General features: G+C 41.8%; 1 protein-coding gene across 4 annotated transcripts in view; it reads right to left on the reverse strand.

Annotated features, from left to right (window-relative positions):
• Window positions 1-8774: 8774 nt before the first annotated feature.
• KDM4D (lysine demethylase 4D) overlaps window positions 8775-13621 on the reverse strand; it is a 35048-nt gene continuing 30201 nt past the window's right edge. For all 4 annotated transcript variants that reach the window (XM_035722921.1, XM_035722923.1, XM_035722922.1 and 1 more), the window contains one exon: window positions 8775-11333. In XM_035722921.1, the coding sequence (XP_035578814.1) occupies window positions 9422-11002 (1581 nt within the window). In that variant the 5' untranslated portion in view covers window positions 11003-11333 and the 3' untranslated portion in view covers window positions 8775-9421. The remainder of the gene's footprint in view (window positions 11334-13621) is intronic.

The following is a 13621-nucleotide window of genomic DNA, read 5'->3' on the forward strand; positions in this document are numbered from 1 at the left end:
TTAAGATTTTATTTATTTATTTGAGAGAGAGATAGACGGAGAAAGCACAGAGAGAAAGAGTGAGGGAGAAGCAGAATCCCCACTGAGCAGGGAGCCAGACATGGGGCTCGATCCCAGGACCCTAAAATCGGCGCCAGAGCCCAAGGCAGACGCTTAACCGCCTGAGCCACCCAGGCGCCCCTCCAGTTTCCTTTCAATCCTTTGCCGGTTCTAGAAAACCATCTTAATTGTGTTGGATACCAGCCTGTTAAATGCAGTGCTTTTTCCTGAAAATCTGTGATTTTTACCAAGAAGATATTAGGAAAAGAAATTAACTCCACAAGTCTGAAAACAAGTTTAAAACCTGAGTGGCTCAGTTGGTTGGGTGGCTGCCTGCAGCTCGGGTCATGATCCCGGACTCCCGGGATCGAGTCCCGCAGCAGGCTCCCTGCTCAGCGAGGAGCCTGCTTCTCCCTCTGACCCTCCCCCCTCTTATGTACTCTCTCTCTCTCTCTCATTCTCGCTCTCTCAAATAAATAAATATTTAAAGAAAAAAAGAAAACTTCTAACTCAAGGAAACGATAATCCCAATGCATATTTCTCGATTGTAAATATATATATATACATATACATATGTATATATATATAAAACTACAGTTACTTTATTAAACTTGTAACAGAAAAATAACTCTTTTGCTCACAAGCACAAATAACAGAAAGTGACCTCCCTTCCATCAACGAAATCCTGATTCCAGGTGAAGGTACTCCAGGACCCAGAGAGGCAGTGTGCTCCTGCTAGCTAGCCTCCAAGTGTAGCAGCAGGTCCTGATGATTCTGGTTCTATATCTGGGCAGTAGCCTCTTTTGATTTAATCAGTGTCCATCTAATGTAATCATGGGTCTAGGGTCTTGGGTAGTTATCCTACTTCCTCGAAGCTCTTTTGCTCTTTAAAACCAATCTTTAAACCAAGCAAACTAAGAGGTTGAAAATAAAGGAGTGGGAGAGTCACACCAGGCAAATATTAAACAAAAAATAGTAATTAACATCAAAAGCATTTATAAGATAAAAGAAAGACATTTTATAGTTATCAAAGAGAAAAACTCACTAGGAAAATATCACAGCGATACACTTTATGTACCTAACCACATAGCAGCACAAGACATAGAACACAAAGATGGAGAATTATATGGAAGATGCTTTTCAATACATGTAAAACATTTGTAAAAATTTACTGATATAAGACCACAAAATAAATAGCAATGAAAATTCCGTAGACAACACGTTGAGCACAGTCTTGACCATAATGAAATAAAATTGCAAGTCAACAATAAAAATCTACACACAACTATATTTATTTGAAAATTGATATCCACCTAATACCTACAATAATATCCACATAAAAATCTATTGATTTTTATGTTCGACTCAATCAATTAGTAAAAAACAAAACAGTATTATGCAAAAGAAAAGGAAAAAATCAAAATAATGATAGTATGATAAATAAGCAGGAGAGAGAAATGAACATATACAAAAATAGAGGCCACTGGGGCGCCTGGGTGGCTCAGTCATTAAGCATCTGCCTTCAGCTCAGGTCATGATCCCAGGGTCTGGGATCGAGTCCTGCATTAGGCTCCCTGCTCAGCAGGGAGTCTGCTTCTCCTCTCCCTCTGCCTGCTGCTCCCCCTGCTTGTGCTCTCTCTCTCTCTGTCTAATAAATAAATAAATCTTTATAAAAAATAGACATGATTAATAAATCAGAAAACTGATACTTGTAAAGAAAAATAAAATAAAGAACTGGTGAAACCGATGAAGGAAAAGAATTTTCTAGGACTGGGGCAGGAAATAGACCACAAGAGCCTGGAGCTTCTTACAATGCTTGAAATTAAGGATGTACTGAAGGAACAAACACATTGATGGGGGCACCACAAAGGAGCACAGGAACCACAAGAAAGAGTTCCTAATGGCCAGAACTCAAAAAATTTGGGCAACAAAATAATTAAAGTACTATTGAATTATAACTCAAATTACGAGATGAATACCCATGAGTTCACACCGATATAAATGATTAAGTAACAAATTGAGAAGAGACAAACAAATCTGTCCTGCAGAAGTTTCCAGATAAATTACATATACTCCACCCTAAAGGAGGCGAGCATGACACCCTGCTACCTGAGTGTGCAGTGTGAATACTGAGTGCCTTCAGGGGTACAGGGTGGTGAATGGGGGTGGGGGGAGTACTTTGACAACGGAGTGCCCTGACAAACACTATTTCAGCCAAGTCAACATTGAGAGTCATCAATTATGTTGATAGTATTCACCCTTGATAAGATGTGATTAAAAATGGCACTGGACCTCTGTAATCTTCCTCCAAAGAACACATAAACCAAGGGTAATCATAAGAAAAACAAATTCCGATAGAGGGCATTCTACCATAGAGTCGACCAGTACTCCCCCAAATTGTCAAGTTTCTATATAAACATTTTTGTGAGAAACAAGGAAAGTCTGAGAATCTGTTACAGACGAGAGAAACCTAAGGAGACATTTAAAAACTAAATGTAATGTGGTAGTTTGGATGGCATCTTGGAACAGAAAAAGAACATTGGGTAAAACCTGAGGAAATCCGAATAAACTATGGTTATAGTAAATAATAACATTGATATTCATTCATTAATTGTAACAAATGCACCATGGGAATTAAGATGTTAGTTAGGGGAAGAGAGGTCATGATCTCGGGGTTCTGGGATGGAGCCCCACATTGGGCTCCTTGCTCAGTGGAGAATCTGCTTCTCTCTCTCCCTCTGCCCCTGCCCCCTGCTCATGCTCTCTCTCTCACTCTCAGATAAATAAATAAAAATCTTAAAATAAATAAATACTTCTGAAACAAATAATACATTATATATTTTACAAAAAAGAAGAAGAAGAGAGCAGGAAGGGAAAAATGAAGAGGGGGAAATCGGAGGGGGAGACGAACCATGAGAGACTATGGACTCTGAGAAACAAACTGAGGGTTCTAGAGGGGAGGGGGGCGTGGGGTTGGGTTAGCCTGGTGATGGGTATTAAAGAGGGCACGTATTGAATGGAGTACTGGGTGTTATATGCAAACAATGAATCATGGAACACTACATCAAAAACTAATGATGTAATGTATGGTGATTAACATAACATAATGAAATAAAAAAATAAAAATAAATAAATAAAACTGTTCTAAAAAAGTATTACTAAATATAAAAAATAAATAATAAACAAGAAGCTATCCATAAATGATATTAGAATGAAAAATATTAGAAATATAACCTAGATCTTTTAAAGTCTACAAAACAATATAAATCAAATGATTTTATGAATCACTGCATGACTTAATTTTTTTAGAGCAGAAAGCAGTTTTTTTAATATTTTAAAATTATGAAATACAGAGTGCTTACAGAAATTTATAAAGCATATATGTACTATTTAACGAACAATTATAAACAAAAATGGAACTACCACCCAGGTCAAGAGAAGAGAACATCACCCGGCAGCCAGGAACTTGCCTTGCACTTCTCTGGGATTACAGCCCACACTGCCTTCTAGACTAATCCGACCCTAACGACAGGCCTATTGATTTTGGGAAGCAGTATAAAATTAAAATTGTGCCCATTTTTGAAAACTTTATGTAAACATATCAAAAGAATCCTACTTTATGTACCTTCACGTATTCTTCCGTGTATTTTTTTTTTGGTCATTTTAATGTTGCTGCATGTAGGTGGACTCTGTACTGTTTCAGGGCTGTCCAGTATTCACCATATACACATTTATGCAGTGATGGGCCTGTAGGTTGCCTCTGCTTCTGGTCCCTTACAAACAGGGTTGCTCTGAATTCTCCAACACATCCATTGGAGCACACACGCGTTCATACCTAAAAATGGATTTCTTGGTCATAGAATGTGAATTCCCCCTTTATCTTGCCAAATTGTTTTTTTGGTCATTTTTGCCAATGTACACACTCACTAGCTGCATATGAGGGTCCTGGTTGTTCTTCACTCTTGCAAACCTTTGATGATTTATCAACCTTTTTAGTTTTAGCCAATCAGAGGGATGGTGTAGGAGTATCCCATTATGAGTTGCATTTCCCTGACTACTACGGAGGGTGAGCAATTTTTTCATATGCTTCTTGGCCACTAGGATTTGCTCCTTCATTAAGTGCTTAATCAAGTATTTTGTCCATTTTTCTGCTGGGCTGTCTGTCTTTCCTTGTAGCAGTTCTTTATATATTCTAGATATTAGCTCTTTCTTGGATATGAGCAATACAATATCTGTTTCCTAGATTTGCCTTTTTCATATATATATATATATTTTTTTTCTTTTGAGAGAGAGAGAGAGCTGGGGGGAGGGGCAGAATGGAAACCCATCTCACAACCCTGAGATCATGACCTGAGGCAAAATCAAGAGTCAGTTGCTTAACCAACTGGGCCACTCAGACATCCCTCTTTTCCATATCTTTTGATGAACAGAAGTCCCTCTTTACCTCTAATAGTACATATATTATTAAAAGTAGCTCACACATATGGTGACTCTCAAACGCCAGACACTGTTCAAAATAGTCTGCATAGAATAATTCACTGAATCTTCACAATGACCAGATCAGGGAGATTCTCCAAGTAATCCTCAGGTTTCTCAGGTGAGGAAATTGAGTCAAGGTGACATTAAGCAACTTGAGTCAAGGTGACATTAAGTGGTGGAGTCGGAAATTCAAACAAGAATCTCCAAGATTAATCCTTAAAAGGAGGACAAAGAAGGGTGACTTCTCCATTATCAGACTGTGACAATTGAATTGCAATGAACAAATACATCTATGTACAAGACAGAGAGGCCAGACACAGATACTGTACAAGTGGGAATCTAAATATAATGGAGTTGGTGCACCAAACTGGTTGGGGGAAATGTACTATTTTTGAGAGAGAGAAAAAAAAATAGAACTCTACCTCATACCACTTACATCAATTTGAGGTGGATTGCAGACTGAAGATTCAAAACAGAGCTTTAACAGAGAAAATAGTGAAGAATGTCTTTTTGAACTCAGGGTGAAAAAAATGTCTTAAAGAACCAAAAGCGCCATGATAGAAGTATCTGGTATATTTAACTAATTCCAATGTCGTGACTCTGATGGTTAATTTTATGTGTTGACTTGATTGGGCTAAGAGATGCTCAGGTAGCTGGTGAAGAAATTATTCTGGGTGTGTCTGTATGTCTCTTTCAGGAAGAGATTAGCATTTGCATCAGTAAACTAAGTAAAGATCACCTTCACCAATACGGGTGGGCTGATCCAAGCCATCAAGAACCGGAATAGAACAAAAGAGCAGAGAAAACTTAAATTCAGTCTCTCTGCTTGAGCTGACACATCATCTTTGCCTGACCTGTGACATCAGACATGGTCCTTCTGGCTCCCAGGCTTTTGGACTGTGAAAATTAGTAATGAGAAACCTCACTAAAATGGAGTTGGGACGTTTTGGCAGGGGGGAGCTCTCACGCCCTACCACTCATGTCAATTACAGACCCAACAGAAAATACAGACTTGACATTATAGTCCATCTTGCAGGTGGGTACTACTGCATTCTAGCTGGAAGAAGAGACACTTTCCTCATCTCAGGCAAAAGTTCAGTCAATGAAAAGCCACCACACTTGAAACTTCCAGTTTATTCCAGTGAACTTTTAGTTTATAACAGCTTTCCCAACTTACCCTTTCTCCTTAAAAAAGCATGTCTCTTCATTGTTCCCCGGACTTGCCTATGGTTTTGCCCCAGCTTGTTTGTCCCGGACTGCTGTGCTCTTTTACTTCCAAATAAACCCATTTTTTGCTGCTAAAATAACTGGTTTTTATTTTTAAGGTTGAAAAGACCCAGATTCAGGCTTAAACCATTAGCTCCCAGATTCTCAGGACATTGGACTCCTGCTGAATCACACCACCATATTTCTGCTTCTATAACTTGCAGAACATCAATCTAGCAGATCATGGGATTTCTTGGCCTCTGTAACAACACGAATCAAATCCTATAACAATAAAAACTCCTCATATGTGTATTTATGTGTTTCTCTTCAGAACCTTAACTCAATGACATAAAAAAATTAAAAAGAAATTACAGTCTAGAAGTTTTTCACCATACAAAAAAGACAATGAATTAGTATCCTGAATGTCACAAAACTTCTACAGATCAATAAAAATAAAAGTCAACTCCCCAAACTACATAGGCAATAATACACACACACACAAATCCAAATGGCCAATAAATATGAAAAGATGTGCAGGATTACTAGCATTGAGGCAAATACAATGAGATACTAGTTTTTACTCATTTATATTAGGAATAATAAAAGCATGTGATAATTTTTTAAATGGGCCAAGATATGGGGAAACCAGAACTCTCCCACACTGCCAGTGGAGATATAAATTGGGAGGCCAATCTGACTGTTCTAAGAAAGCTGAAAACGAACATAAATACAACCCAGTAATTCTATTTCTTTGTACAAAGCTATGCAGTAAAGCATTGTTTTAATTAACAAATATTTGGAAATAATCTTGTTGTCCATCAACAGGGGAATGAATAAAATAAAAATTTATGCCAGATCTAATTTACTTTGTTGGCCTGACTAAGATCTACATATAGCAATGTCTTTAGAGCTTGTAAATGTCATATTGACTTTTTAAAAAGGTAACGGGATAAACTGATAAAACCACATGTGCCATGTTACCATTAGCTGAATATGCTTTTGTCCATAAACTTGAATATACATTGAACTCCTTGTTATTTCTCAGCAGTGAAGAGAGGCCTAGGAGAGATCATGGTGTGAGAACAAAAGTGGTATTATCCTGGCCTTTATACAATTACTATGATGAATATCCCTGGTTTTTCCAAGATTGAGTATAGGAAAAACTTATTGGACATGGAGAAACAGCTGGAGAGGGGTGTCTTTTATTGAGAAGAGTGGTCCAAACTGAGTGTCCAAATTGAGTGCGTTGACAAAAAATAAAATAGAATTTTGAATAAAATTGCTTGAAGAAGCCCCTTCAACACCACCCAGCTCCCAGTCCTTTCAGGAATGCTAGTTTAGAAAACAGTGTCCTGATGCAGCTAAGTTATATTCTTAACATTCCTCGTCCTTATTGAGCCAGAGAAATAAAAATATATGAAAATAACTGAGTGAAAACATAGGAGTGCAATGGGAACAATATATTCTGAAAATCATTTTTGTTTCTTCCCCTTCTAACTGTCCCCACCCTTTTTAATGCTAGGTTTTCCAGAGCATCTATCTGCCAGGGAAGGGATTGTGATATTCCTGAAATATTATGAGAATTTCAATTTCTAAAATTAAAAGTAGGAATATGAGCCAGGTACTGACCTTGGACTTTTTAGAATTCTTTTATTTCTCTGCACTGCTGTACCCATGATTGATCTATGCCGAAAGACAAAAAGCCCTCAAGATCTGAGTTGCTTCTCCCATAGAAGTTTATTCCTTGCTCGTGTAAGATCTGCTTCGGGTCCAGTTGCACTCTCGGGCTACTCCCTTCCCAAGGGTTCTGGTCAACCTCCATCCTGGGCTTCTACTCTCTGAATACCTGCCTTCAACTCCTTTCCACCCAAGCATCTCCCTCCCATCTTCCACCATGCTGGGGCTCCCCGAGTTCAGCCTCTCAGCCTCAGTTTTCTGCAGAGTACACTTCCATCTCCTGTGACATTCAGAAAGACTAAGTTGCCTCGCTGCCTGGCGTAGAAATGAGACATGGCCTCTTGCTGCTCTTCGATCCAAACTTCAAACCAACACTACCTTGTCATAACTCTGGCCTTCAGGTTTATGTGGGGCTTCGAATTCCAGAGCTCTACTGAAATTCTGTGGGGGAGAGCTGGAGGGAGGGGAGCGGTGGTTTGCTTCTCTGAAATGTTTCATTCTGTGGCCAAGCCATCATTTTCGACTTCCAAGATTTATCCTGTTTTTCTGCTTCTGTGTATTTTCAATACTGACACCGAAATGACCACATCTCACTGCTATTACTTAGACCTTCTACTTCTCCTGCCCCCACATTGTCACAGAACAACTAAGCTGATTGTTTAAATATGTAAAGCACAGCATGTCAAGGGCTGTTTCAAACTTCCAATGCCTTCTCATTTCAAGTTGAAAAAACCTCAAATACTGGACATGAACCACAAGGGCCTGCATACCCTGAACCCTGCCTCTCTCCTTCTTCCTCTCTATGCCCCAGACACAAAGAGCTTTCTTTCTCTTCCTGAGAAAACATAAGTTCCATGTTAGGTCAATTACACTGATGGCTTCCTCTAAGTGGAAATCAGCTCCAGCTTTCCATTGAGTCAGTTGGGTCTTGGAAAAGGTCTACTGCTTAATGCAACTTCCCCTGACTACTGGAACGCAGGCCAGCCCTGCCCATTCTGCTCTAGCATCCCATCCCCTTCAGTTTCTTCTGAGTACCAGGTGAAATTATCTTGTTCATTCACTTGTGTGCATGCTTACTGGGATGAATCAATGAATTCGCTATGTGAAATATGCATACAGCATTGAAAAGGCAGTGCAGACTTAGGGGGAAGATATTCGGGTGATGGCACGTTAGTCCTCGGCATGCTTGCCTCCCAGAAACTCGGGTGCTCCTACCCAGCAAAGCACCAGGTGATTCGTACAAATCAACTTTAAGGTAGGGCTGCAAACCAAATCCCCTGCACCCACCCAATCAGCTAGCGCCCAAGAACCATCCACCAAACTCAGTCATCAACATCACACAATGCAGCCAGCCAATAAAAATCAGTCTTGCTTAAAATGTTTTAATATAATTATCAAGAAAAGTACAGAAGAGAATAACCTCCACCCCTCAATTGGTTGAACGGACAATATTTATTAGAAACAAAGTCAGATTTGAACATTTTGGTTATCTTTAATATGTTTGTGAACAAATACTGGTGATAACACATATTGAATACATCAAAGACTCAGAAAGGTGATAAATTATTTTCCGAACCTCTACTGACACATTTGGTCAAAAGAGCCTAGTTTTTCAAGGATAGGGGTAAGGGAGGTGGGAGAGGAAAGGGAGGGAGATTGAGGAGAACCAAAACCCAGCAGCATTCATAGTTGACCCAGAGGATAGGAGTCTGGGAGAGATGAGGCTCTGGCCACCTCAGCAGGACCCAGCTCACAGAGACACAAGAGTGCTTAGTGGATGAAACCTCAGCTGGTGACATGGGATTCAGCAGTATCCAAAGACATTCCAGGGTGTGGCGGAAAGAACAAACTATGGAGAACTTGGTAAAGAACATGGACTCAACGCATCAGTGGCAACATCATAGGACTCTCAAGCAAGACCAGCGATCTGCAAGCTCTCCCAAAGCTCTGACATAAATGTGGCCAGTCTCAAGGAGCCTCCACACACAAGAGCAGTGGGTTACAAAGGTGTCCCCTAGGATTAGGGGACAAGGGCACAGCCCGACCCGGAAGCCTCAGCCCCTCGCCGGAGCCCAGGGCTTGGTGGTGCGGGCTTGTCCATCAAGCCTCCATCCACAGGAAGGGGCTGAGCCTTGCAGTGCTGAGCTGCGTGCCCAGTTCCCACCGACAGGCGCCTCTTGGCCCGGGCCTGGACGCTAGGCCCCTGAGCACCCTGTTCCCGAGGACGACGACCAGGAGGACCACGCCTGCCGGTGGGCGGCTGGAGATCTGGGGCAGAGGGGTCGGGGGGCGGTGGCCGGGTGGGGCCAGACTCCCGGGAGGTGCGGGCGGGGACAGCCCCGGACTGGGCATCAGAGGAAGAGCTCTGCGCGGGCAAGGGGCGCGCGGAGGCCGGGCGCAGAGCGGTGCGGCGGCGGGTGCCCCGGCCAGCGGCCACAGGTCTCGGGGCGGGCGGGGCCCGGCGCGGGGGGAGGTGCCTCAGGCCCAGCGCGGCTCTCCCGGGGGCGCGCACCTCCCTCCAGGCGCGTAGCTCCCGACTGCCCTGCGCCGCGGGCTCCGTGTGGTCCACGGCAGCCCGGTCCTGCCCGCGCTTCCACAGCTCATAGCGCTCGGGCTGCAGGATGCGCACGAAGGCGTCCATGGAAAAGGTGACCCGGGCCTCCCCGCAGCTGCACTGGGAGGCCACCTTGCCATAATCGATCCAGCGCGGGGTGGCGAAGTTGATGGCTTCTGCGCAGTTGAAGCCATGGTTGAAGCCAGAGTGGTAGCCATAGGGAAACGTCACCATGAACTCGCCAGCCTCCTGCGTGATCCGACTGAAGGGGATCCCGTTGTCCTTGAGGACGGTGGGCGAGATGAGAGCCACCTTGTGCCGCAGGAAGGCCTCGCAGGCGCGGGCGCTGCCCGGGAAGAGCTCCGTGGCCAGGCGTTCCAGGCGCTGGCCGTGCTCTGGGGGCACCGCGTACCAAGTTTTGGGCTCCCCGAAGTGCAGGTAGTTGATGCTGTAAAGGTCCATGTCCTCCGTGTGCCAGGCGAAGGTGGTCTTCCACATGCCAAAGTACAGGTAGGGGGTGTTGACGCCCTCGATGACCACGCCGCACTCCTGCTCCAGCAGGTCCTGAATGGTTCCCAGGTGTCCGAGGTTCCACTCTTCCGTGTTTTCGTCAAACAAGGAGCCGCTGATGTCAGCGCCATAGATCGGAGAATCGTAGAGACGGGTTTTCCAGTATTTTCGCTCCAAGTCCTCAAAATCCGAGTGTGGTGGAGTCCGATACTTTCTGCTGTTTGCCAAATGGCAATACTCCCCCACTGTCATGGCTTTCTTCTTTTTATGGTATTGAGTAAACACACCTGCCTGGCCGGAGACCACCTGCTGGAGGGGAGTGGCTATTAAGATGTCACTGATATCATCGTAGGTCTGTCTGGCTTTCCATTCCTTGGGTGGAATCACCTTGGCGAGGCCTGCTCGGTGTGCGCCTTGGGATTCCATGTAAGCAATATATTTATCAAAATCATTAAACTCTTCTTTGGTTGGATGAAATATCATTATGGTACAACTTGGGTTCTGAGCACAGTTGGCCTTAGACTTCATAGCTTCCATTAATAAGCACCAAACTCCAAAGGTTTTCAGTATGTTCTAGATAGTTGAGGATGCTGGAAAATGCTACTTTTTAAAAAATGCGTTTGAGTATCTGAGTCACTATGAACCACCAGTGGACCTTTATGCAAATGAAATGATAATGTTTGTTAGGCTTGCTGATTCACCAAGGAACAACGCTCTGGATAGAAGAGTTGCCTAGAACTAACAGTGGCTGAGCCTGTGATGCTCCTCAGTCAGTACCTGGCACTGTTCCTTGGAGGTCTATTGAATCACTCAGTCTTGGAGTGGCTGTCCTAAAGTTTGTATCTTCAGGGCAGTGTTTAAACAAAGCCTAAAAGGAAGAACATAAAAAGTTTGAAAATTAATGTTGCAAAAATTATTAGAAAGTTACAAATAAAATAGCACTATGGAATATTATTGCACACTCAGAGGAAGGCTAAAAGTTTATAAGATTGACAAAACAAGAGGTGGTATAGACATGGAACAATGGGAAGGGTCATACTCTAATAAAGAGAATGGAAATTGTTAGATTCACCTTGGAAAACTATTTGGACAGTATATACTAAAATTGAGCATCTGCATGTGTAAAATTGAACACATACATGTGATATGACTGACTGTTACCACATGTCTAGGTAATGTGCTTGGCTCTGCACTGAAAGTCACCTCCAAGAATGTTTATAACAACATTATTTCTAGTAGCCAAATACTGGAAATAACCTATAAGCCCATCAACAGTAGAATGAATAAATACATTATGGTATATTCATACAATGGAATATAATACAGCAATGAAGATTTAAAAATTACACAGAAATATAACAATAACTTTATAATCATTATACTGAGCAAAATCATCCAGTCTCAAAAGAATACCTATTCCATGATCCTATTTTTATAAAGATAAAAATGAGGCAAAGTAATCTATATTAGAAGTCAGAGTAGTGGTTATCTTTGGGAAAGAGAGAGGTTGTGAGTGGGGGCATAAGGAAGCCTCTGGAGCATGTTAATATTCTTGTTTCGAACCTAGGTGCTGGTTACATAGCCATCAGAAGAGCTAACTGTGAGAATTCATCAAGCTATGAGGATTTCCCAAATTTCCATGGATATTTCCTAAAATATCCATTTTAGATATGTTTATCTAAAAATAGAGTTAAGGTACAGCTCAGCCACAATAGTAGGATGCACAGAGCCCACATAGTAGACACCTCTGAAGTGCCTGGTTCTAGCGAACAAGGGGCATTGTGCTATAGGGCACCACAGGACCTCTTCTTTATAGGGTCACCACTTTCCAAGATCAGGAGACATAGCTGACTTTCCTAATATGTAGAAACAGACACAGAGAATTTAACAAAATGACACAAAGGAATATGTCCCAAATGAAAGAAAAGGACAAAACCTGGAACCATAAAAGACCCCGAATAGCCAAAGGAATGTTGAAAAAGAAAACCAAACCTGGCGGCATCACAATTCCAGACTTCAAGCTATATTACAAAGCCGTAATCAACAAGACAGTATAGTACTGGCACAAAAACAGACACATAGATCAATGGAACAGAAAAGAGACCCCAGAAATGGACCCTCAACTCTATGGTCAACTAATCTTTAACAAAGCAGGAAAGAATACCCAGTGGAAAAAAAACAGTCTTTTCAACAAATAGTGTTGGGAAAATTGGACAGCCACATGCAGAAGAATGAAACTGGATCATTTCCTTACACCACACACAAAGATAAACTTAAAACAGATGTAAGACCTAAATGTGAGGCAGGAATACAACAAAATCCTAGAGGAGAACACAGGCAGCAAGCTCTTCGACCTCAGTTGCAGCAACTTTTTCCTAGAAACATTGCCAAAGGCAAGGGAAACAGGCAAAAATGAATTATTGGGACTTCATCAAGATAAAAAGCTTTTGCACAGCAAAGGAAACAGTTGATAAAGCCAAAAGACAACTGACAGAATGTGACAAGATATTTGCAAATGTCTTATCAAATAAAGGCCTAGTGTCCAAAATCTATAAAAAACTTACCAAACTCAACACACAAAGAACAAATAATCCAATCAGGAAATGGGTGGAAGATATGAACAGACATTTCCCCAAAGAAGACATACAAATGGCCAACAGACACATGAAAAATGCTCCACATCACTTGGCATCAGGAAAATACAAATCAAAACCACAATGAGATACCATGTCACACCAGTCAGAATGGCTCAGATTAACAAGTTAGGAAATGACAGATTTTGGCAAGGATCCAGAGAAAGGGGAATCCTCTTACACTGTTGATGGGAATGCAAGCTGGTGCAGCCACTCTGGAAAACAGTATAGAGGTTCCTCAAAAGTTGAACATAGAGCTACCCTATGACCCAGCAATTGCACTTCTGGGTATTTATCCCAAAAATAAAAATGTAGTGATCTGAAGGGGCACATGTACTCCAATGTTTATGGCAACAATGTTCAAAATAGCCAAACTATGGAAAAAGTCCAGATGTCCATCGACAGATGAATGGATAAAGATAAAATATATATATGTGTGTATATATATATATATATATATATATATATACACACACACACACACACACACACACACAATGGAATACTACTCAGCCATCAAAAA

This window comes from Zalophus californianus, chromosome 11, assembly GCF_009762305.2.
Source record: "Zalophus californianus isolate mZalCal1 chromosome 11, mZalCal1.pri.v2, whole genome shotgun sequence".
Lineage (NCBI taxonomy): Eukaryota > Metazoa > Chordata > Mammalia > Carnivora > Otariidae > Zalophus > Zalophus californianus.